The following is an 8,341-nucleotide window of genomic DNA, read 5'->3' as shown; positions in this document are numbered from 1 at the left end:
TCAGGCCCTTGCCTGTAACCCCAGCACTCTGGGAGGCCTAGGCAGGTAGATCCTTTGAGCTCAGGAGTTAGAGGCCCTCTCTCTAAAAATAGCCAGGTAATTGTGGCAGGCGCCTGTAGTCTCAGCTACTTGGGAGGCTAAGGCAAGAAGATCACTTGAAACCAAGAGTTCAGGGTGCTGTGAGCCATGATGCCACAGCATCCTACCAAGGCTGACAAAGTAAGACTCTGTCTCAAAAAAAAAGCTAAAGAAATTCCCATTTTCTTTAAATCATCATCACTCAGAAATCACCATCTCAGTGAGGCTTCCATTAGATACTCCATTTAAAATTTTAACTTTATTTCCACCCTCAAATTTCATATTCCCCTTTTCTTGAATCCTTTTCCTGCCTCGACTCATTTGATCTCAACACTAACATATCCTACATCAGACTCCTCATTTTTGTTTACTGTCTGCATTCCTCCACTAGATACTAAGTTTTGAAGGAAAGGAATTTTGCTGCTTTGCTCCCTGCTGTACGTATCTAGGGCAGGTGGAACAGTCCCTGGCATATTATAAGCACTTAATAAATATTTATTGAACAAATAATTGAGTCCAAACCAAAATATTCCAGAGAAAAAATTCTTAGTGATGTCATCTTCAAATAATAAATACCCTTCCACATGGTCCATAATGGTTCCTGAAGTCAAAAATAGCTCTACATTTTTCTCATGGTAATACAGAGAGAAATCAATTATCAGATTTAGAAATAAACAGCCATACTTTTAATAGAAACTCTTAATTTTAAAGATATTAAAACTGAGTCAACAGTGATGACAATAATTTAGTTCTACTTTAGTATGGATTGAATGCCTAGTTAAATGCAAAAAGTAGCTAATTGCAGGCAGAAATAGAATGAAAAGACATGTTTCCTGATTCTTAGATTAGCATTCTTTCCACAAAATTATGCTGCTACTTTAGAAAATGAACTGCCTTTTGGCAAATCATGGTAAAGAGAGAAATAATCACATGTAGTCATGTCTGTAATCCTAGTACTCTGTGGGGCCAAGGTGGATGGATCACTTGAGGTCAGGAGTTGAAGATCACCAGCCTAAGCCAGGAGTGAGACCAAGTCTCTACAAAAAATTGAAAAATTAGCTGAGTATGGTGGCATGCACCTGTAAGTCCCACCTCCTGGGAGGCTGAGGTGGGAGGATTGCTTGAGCCTAAGAGATTGAGGTTGCAGTAAGCTATGATAATGCCGCTGCACTCTAGCCCAGATGACAAGACCCTGCCCCCCGCAAAAAAAAAAAAAACATGGGAAAAATACTCTGACCCATTAAAAATAAACCTAGCCACCATAAATAGTTTGTAGTTAAAAAAGGGGGGAGGGGGCGGGCAATGATAACAGAAAGAAATACATAAAAAGGCTATACCTTGTTTGGTTTTCTTTTCTCTTAGGAAGTAAAAACAATTAAGTGAAAATGTTTACCACTCCCAAAAAGGAGGTAAAGGTAAACATGATACTAGCTTTCTGACCATCCTCAGTGTCTGTGTCAGAGCTTTCATGGCATATAACCAAGCTCAGCTATAAAGCCAGGTATGAGAAGGGTAGAAGTTAAAAGAGACTCCAGTATCATAAGTGTGTTTAAATCTGATTCTTTAAGCCATCTAAAGTGCTATGAAGACACAAGATGATCTGCACTCAAAAACTCAGTTTTATTTTGCTGAATGGAACCATATACCTTGATAGACCATTTTCAATTACGTGATGGCTCAGAAAATATGTATGAATTCAGAGAATGTTGAGACCTTATGCTTTGCAATACTGAGAATTTAATCTTTCATTTGAAAGAATAAAATCTATCCAATGAAGTTCCAATTATAGATTTCATAATGAATTCTATATATTGCTTCCTGGACCTGTCAATTCCATTAATGGATGAATATCTCTTCTGAATCATAATTCAAGAAGAAATGTCACTATTTTAACAATGATATTTACATCAGAAACAATAAGACAATGAGCCCATTCTATTTGTATCCGTTGGTCATTTTATAAACAGTAATTGGAATTCTAGGGGAAATACCAGAGATAATCAAAACGTACACAGATATTAAGACAAAATTACTTGCTTTTGATTTCAGACAAACCAACAGGGGTAGGAGGGAGAAGCCGGCTCTGATTTTTATAGTGCAGTGGGTGGGGACAGAGGCCCACACATTGTCAGATAAAATTCTACAAATCACGTAAAGCAAGATTATAAGCATTCCTACTTAATGTGGCAAATACATTTAATTAAAATAAGTGAATGTCAGGAGTTTGAGCTGCAGTGAGCTGTGATCATGCCACTGCACTCCACCCTGCGCAACAGAGGGAGACACCATCTCTAAAAAATAAATAAAATAACTGAACTCCACTGTGCAATCTTGGAAACTCAAAATAACTTTAATTTTTAAAATGTAGCTCTTTGGTAAGAACTGTTATAGACACAGGTTGAGATTCTTTTTGAGTGTAATGTGACATGTGACAACTTTCACATACAAAATTAAAGTCGAACTCCTTTGGTATCTACTTGTTATAAGATAACACACTGATTTTGGTGATGCTGATATATCACAAAATATATTTAAAATGTTTTTTCTGGAAATTCATATGAAATATCATTAGGCTATATATTCTCTGGGGTTTTCTCTGGTGTAAGCCCTTATTACTCAATCTTTTAAAAATCAGCTATTTAAGCTGAGGTAGGTGGATCACCCAAGCAATAGCAAGACCCCATCTCTAATAAAAATGGGGGGGGAAGCCCCCAAACTAGCAGGTGTTATGGCCAGTGCCTGTCGTCCCAGCTACTAGGCAGGTAGAGGTAAAAGGATCGCTTGAACCCAGGTGTTTGAGGTTGCTATGCGCTATGATGCCACTGAACTCTACGCAGGGTGACAGAGTGAGATGCTGCCTCAAAAAACAAATAAATAATAAAACCAGCTATTTAAAAAATATTTAATCTACATCAAATGACAGGAATTTGGTATAGTAAAGTTTGAATGTGAAGCTTAAGTTTTGACAGTAATTCCAAAAGGATTTCAAACTTGCTTTCAAAAGTGGGAACAGCACTGATATATATCTATTATATAGAATATAGAAATATATATTATATATAATATCTATACATATATGTATAGATATACATAGATACAGATATAGATATATAGATAAATAGCCTCCTAAGAGAATTATATGGAAAGAAATTATTTGTTAAAAAAAAAAAACAAAGAAAGAAAAACCCTGCTTATCTCGTATAGTCATTTACTTTGTAATCTTAACCCCTCATTTTGATCTTTAGATGTAAAAAGCATCAAAAGGAACTTTACTTTTTTTTTCCATTTCATTTGAATGTTTCATTTAAGTTTGCTCAACTTCAGCCAATAATAAGATAAAACCAATAATATTGTTAATTCTACAAACTACAAATTTAAAACAAGTCTCTTGTAACAGGAGAATATATAATACCTACAGACTTGGCTAGAGAGGGAAAGATTCCAATTTTTTGAAAGCAACAGAAAAAGAATTTTAATTTGGGAGCACCCATAAAACTTTAAGCACTCTCACACTCAGGCAACATTAATAAACCGCTTGCTCCACTAAACTTTCAAAATGTATTTTAATCTCATTCCAAAAAGAAATAAAATTTCTAGATACAACTACATCTCATTCAATCACTTTTTAACATACATTCAGCAATGTAAAATACTATAAGAATTCAATATTTTCATCTTTAATAATCTCAATATATTATATATTTAATATATAATATATATACAATACATACAGGTAGTCAGCAGGATTACAAAGTAATTTTTTTAAAGTCTAATCAATATTGATAAATAGTTTTAGACTATTAAAAGGAACTATTCAGGATCATAGAATAAAATAAAATATGGCAGGCCATACCTAACAGCAATGTTGCAAATGTTTACATGGCCAATCATTAAAAAAGAACTCTCAAGTTGGGTAGTATACATTTTAAAACAATATTCTTGCTACTCTAGCAGCAGTACTTAAACATGTACATCTCCATTAAATTTAAAGTAACGAATATAGCTTCCTTTACTGTAATATACAGTAGCAATCTCTTAGTTTCTGTTGGATTTTATTGTTGGTGTTGTTTGAAGAGTAACTGATACATTACCAACAGAAGTGACGTTAGCTCTTTTCCCTCCACTAAAGCATGGCTCAGGTTGAAGACTGTTCTTTAGGTAACCACTATGACTATAAACAGTACCTTAATACCACTAAGTGCAATTAATCAATAACTGGAGTCATATGAGATGTTGCAAAGACTGCTGGAGGTTTCTGTAAACCAAGGTAACCCTAAGTATTACCCCTGTAGATAGCCCTCGCACATCAGTAAATATAAAGAGTTAAAATTCCGATGCCACAGTGTAACAGTGAACAATCTATTTTGTGATTTTAAATATTATAACATTAATTCACCCTGAGAATACAGAGGAAACATTTAAAACAAGAGATTTTGATATGTTTTTTCTTTTTCCTTTGTATTTGCTTTCTTCTGGTTTTCATCAGCCCTTCAAGGGCACAAATATTTGAATTTAAAGTGAGACTTGTATATCCTTTTAGTTAACTGCAATTCATGCCACAGTCAGATATTGGTGATAAAAAAGTCCAAAAAGGCTTGTAGAAAAGAGGCAAGCAGCTATCCACCAGGTCAAAAAAGACAGAAGTCCTCGAAAAAGGAGAGGAGTAAAAATATTTTTTAAGCTGCTCAGTGCCACTGTTATTTGTGTAACAGTTACCTTCATCTTCCCATCAGCAGATGGTAATTCAGAGTGAACAGAATTGGGGAGTAGGCTATTATCCACTGGCAAAGTAGAGAGAAGTTCTGGATAAATCCCCCAGGAATGATTACCTAGAAAAATCAAGACAAATAAAACTTGAAAAGTAACTAATTCCAAGCTTAATATTAAAACAAAAATTAACCTATATTTGAAATTAACAATAAGAAGTTTACTGACACAATCATTTTATGTTTAAAATAAAGTACAATAATAATCTTTCTATATTCTGAAAATTAACTCGACCAGACTATCTGGCCTCATCTGTAAAGGGATACATAAAAGGCAAAAAGTCTGCTATACTTTTAATTAACTCCACAAAAATCTGGTAAAATAATAAAAACCATTTTTTCCTTGTACAAGACATGAATCAACTACCTCTACTGGAGTGACAGGGAACAATTCAATAATTTCTAAGAATTCTTTTCTACCTCTAGAATATCAGAATAAATTTCATTCTCAGAAACTACCTATTATTTCACTGTAAGAAACTATTAATAACGTCCAGAAATTTTTTCCATCACATACTTTCCTACACCAGACAGGATATGAGTCATATAATTTAGAATTGAGCTACCTATTTCTTTATATTTCATAGACTTCTAAAGGGCATTTACATGTGTGATCGACCCTATGATATCTACTAAGCCCACCTAAATAATACTTTTAGTTCCTTTGGGCTTCTTAAACCCCACATTGACAGAGTGCCTGTCCTACGCAAAAGGAAGTGATCAATGCAGTAACAGACAGTTCTTGAATAATGCCACACAGAAACCTGACAGCTTAGTGAAGAGACTTGTAGGAGAACTCTGTCCTTCCACTGACAAATATTTACCCTCACAATATAAGTTACCTAAATAGAACTCACCAGATGTTTCTATAATTTATGTTCATTTACAACTACCTTGTGATAATTTAAACATTAGGCACTAACGACACTTTAAACCATCCTCTTGTGACCCAAAGGTAAATAACATCAACAGTGTTCATTCAAATCACCTGGTAAATTTGGAAATTAATCTTTAGTAAACAATTCTTAGATATAAAGCATAAAGTTATAAAACTATGTTAAGTTTTCAAAGTCAAGATGATCTACCAACTTCTACAGCTAAAATTTCCCCTGGTTCTTCTTAAAACTTCTAAAGAGAGAAACAATTTTAAGAAGCATTATTTCTTTGTTGGTAATAGAAAGTATTAATTATAGGTAAAAAGTAAAGGATGTTTCCCAATTGTCAGTGCATGCCTACCTAATGTTTTCAAAAGCAGAGTTGTGTGAAGCAGCATTACCAGCGGTGCCACATACTGCAGTGCAATGACACAGAGGTAATAAAAGACTCGAGCCACCTGCAACCAACAACATTCTTCAGTATCGGATACAGTCGACAGGTTATTAGTGAATTAACTTTCCTATAGTTGTCAAACTGGAAAGCTTAAGAGATAAGCAATCCTTTCATGAGACAGAAGCTAAATGTTAGGAAGTTTGCTCTACATTGTAAGAGTCCCCTTTTTGAAAACTGACTTCAGAAAGGCTCCCTTATCTGAAGTTATTAGAATTTAAGAATATTAAAATATATTCTGTAAAATTATTTCTTTATACAAATTAATGTATATGTTAGCTCTATATACACAGAAATTAATCACTAAAATTCAAATAGAATATATTCATTTATATTTCAACGATAAAACAAAATGCTTAAATCTATAAGAAGATCTATCTAAAACATCAAACTCAACAGTAGTGGAGTCATACATAAGCATAAACTCACCATAAGTAAATATTAAACCCCCACTCTACATGAACACTTTTGATTAAAATCAAATATGGGGAATATAAAAATGTATGAAAGATGAAACGAAGTGCTTAAATCTTGATAAATGCTTCTAAGTATAAAAGTGAATCAAAAACAGGTGACTGATACCAAGTCTCTAAAAAAGACATGATCATATTATAGGTCTACTATAGATTTCTATCCCTTTCCTTCTCCAGAATCCTTGTTAAGTCAAACACTTACATTTCATGCATTAAATTTAGCCACTAATATTTCCTATCCTTTAAGCCATAAAGTGTGGACAAAATGTCTGTCAAATCAATTAGGAGTTCCATTTAGCAATGGAAGGCACATCACAGCTCTGTACTACTCAACTGTATGACACTTGAAGAATTTAAGGCAGGAAAATAAATCAAAACCCGTTTTTTACTTAGCACCAAAATCAGATCAAGGTCTCTACACTACCTGTCAGCTTTAGAACAGTAAGTTCATTTACAGTAAGAATACTATGTATTAAAATATTATCTATGAAGGGAAACCAATTTTCTTTTTAGCAATACACATTTTTCTATTTTTCTTTTTTAAGTATGATATAAAACTTACCATTTTCTGTAGCTCAACTGTACTTATTCGCCCTGCTTCTTTTTTCATCTGATCCACACATTTCTGGGCTAAGTTTAAATAAGCTTGCAGGTGACTACGCATCATGGCCAACCGTAAAGCACACAGCAGGATTATTAGCCAGAGTCGCAGAGTATCAAATGTAGCTTCTGTCATTCTACAGATCAAAAAGTTGATAGGGTGCTCTCAAAGATCACAATGTGCTAGCATGTTAGATACATGTTAACGTTCACCATATAAAATGTAAGAAATCTATCCTTAGGTACCGTTGGCGACATAAAAGAACCGCACTCTGCCACAGACTTATCTATGTAATACTTTCCACTTGCATAACAGAACTAGGTTGATAAATGTATCTCGATAGATAAATAGAGGAAAAAGTAGAGCAATACTTAGGATCCTTTTCTCTACTTACCGTTCTCTATGGAAGAAAAACTGGCTGTGACATGAAAATAAGAGGTTGGGTGCTCTTAAACTAGACGCTAGGGGAAAAAAAGAAGAAAAGCACAGGGAGTGCCTGTGTAACAACAAATCAAGTTACTGACCTGTCACTGGCTATAGCTTTGTCTGATTATATACATACTTGGATGTGATCTTTCACTCTGCAGAGTTCTAACTAAGACCACTGTAAAATTAAAAATTCTGATATATTATAAAGAAATCTGATGTCCTGATTCCTCTACAATTCACTGAACCTGCTATGTGCTAAAGCTGACTCAGTTCTAAGCAATTCCTCAAAACCAAGGTGAGGGAGGATTTCAGGTGAAACGATGCACCCGCAGGACATCTTTTCAGAGCCTAGACCAGTGGTGAGAGCTTCTTAAAGGGTTTAGAAAGAAAAGAGAAATCATTTCTGAAATCTTTTGGGGGCTTAATGTTCATAAAAGACCATGGCTTCTACTCTGATAAAAGGCTACTTTGTAATTTGAAAGTAATGACTACACCACCCCTGGCATTTAGTCTAATCTTTAGCACATGCCAGACACCTAATATGACCATTGAAATGCAGATCCATTTGCTACATAGGACCTGGAACTTCGCAGGGGCAGGGTCTCCCTGAAATTCTTAAAAACATGAGGGTAGAACAGATGAACATAAAGAATATGTAGAAAAAGATT

The 8,341-nt window shown here is 34.4% G+C and overlaps 1 protein-coding gene across 6 annotated transcripts in view; it reads right to left on the bottom strand.

The window, feature by feature from the left end:
- Nucleotides 1-3,624: 3,624 nt before the first annotated feature.
- The window catches only part of TMEM161B (transmembrane protein 161B), a 69,932-nt gene continuing 65,215 nt past the window's right edge, over nucleotides 3,625-8,341 (bottom strand). For 5 of the 6 annotated variants that reach the window (XM_053586911.1, XM_053586927.1, XM_053586942.1 and 2 more), the window contains 3 exons: nucleotides 7,206-7,380; nucleotides 6,081-6,177; nucleotides 3,625-4,907 (listed from right to left, as the gene is read on the bottom strand). In XM_053586911.1, the coding sequence (XP_053442886.1) occupies nucleotides 4,630-4,907; nucleotides 6,081-6,177; nucleotides 7,206-7,380 (550 nt within the window). In that variant the 3' untranslated portion in view covers nucleotides 3,625-4,629. The remainder of the gene's footprint in view (nucleotides 4,908-6,080; nucleotides 6,178-7,205; nucleotides 7,381-8,341) is intronic. The other variant, XM_053586920.1, reaches the window with a different exon arrangement.

This window comes from Nycticebus coucang, chromosome 1, assembly GCF_027406575.1.
Source record: "Nycticebus coucang isolate mNycCou1 chromosome 1, mNycCou1.pri, whole genome shotgun sequence".
Classification (NCBI taxonomy): Eukaryota; Metazoa; Chordata; class Mammalia; order Primates; family Lorisidae; genus Nycticebus; species Nycticebus coucang.
The sequence above is the reverse complement of the archived record's forward strand: the minus strand, read 5'-3'. Positions and strand labels throughout refer to the sequence as shown.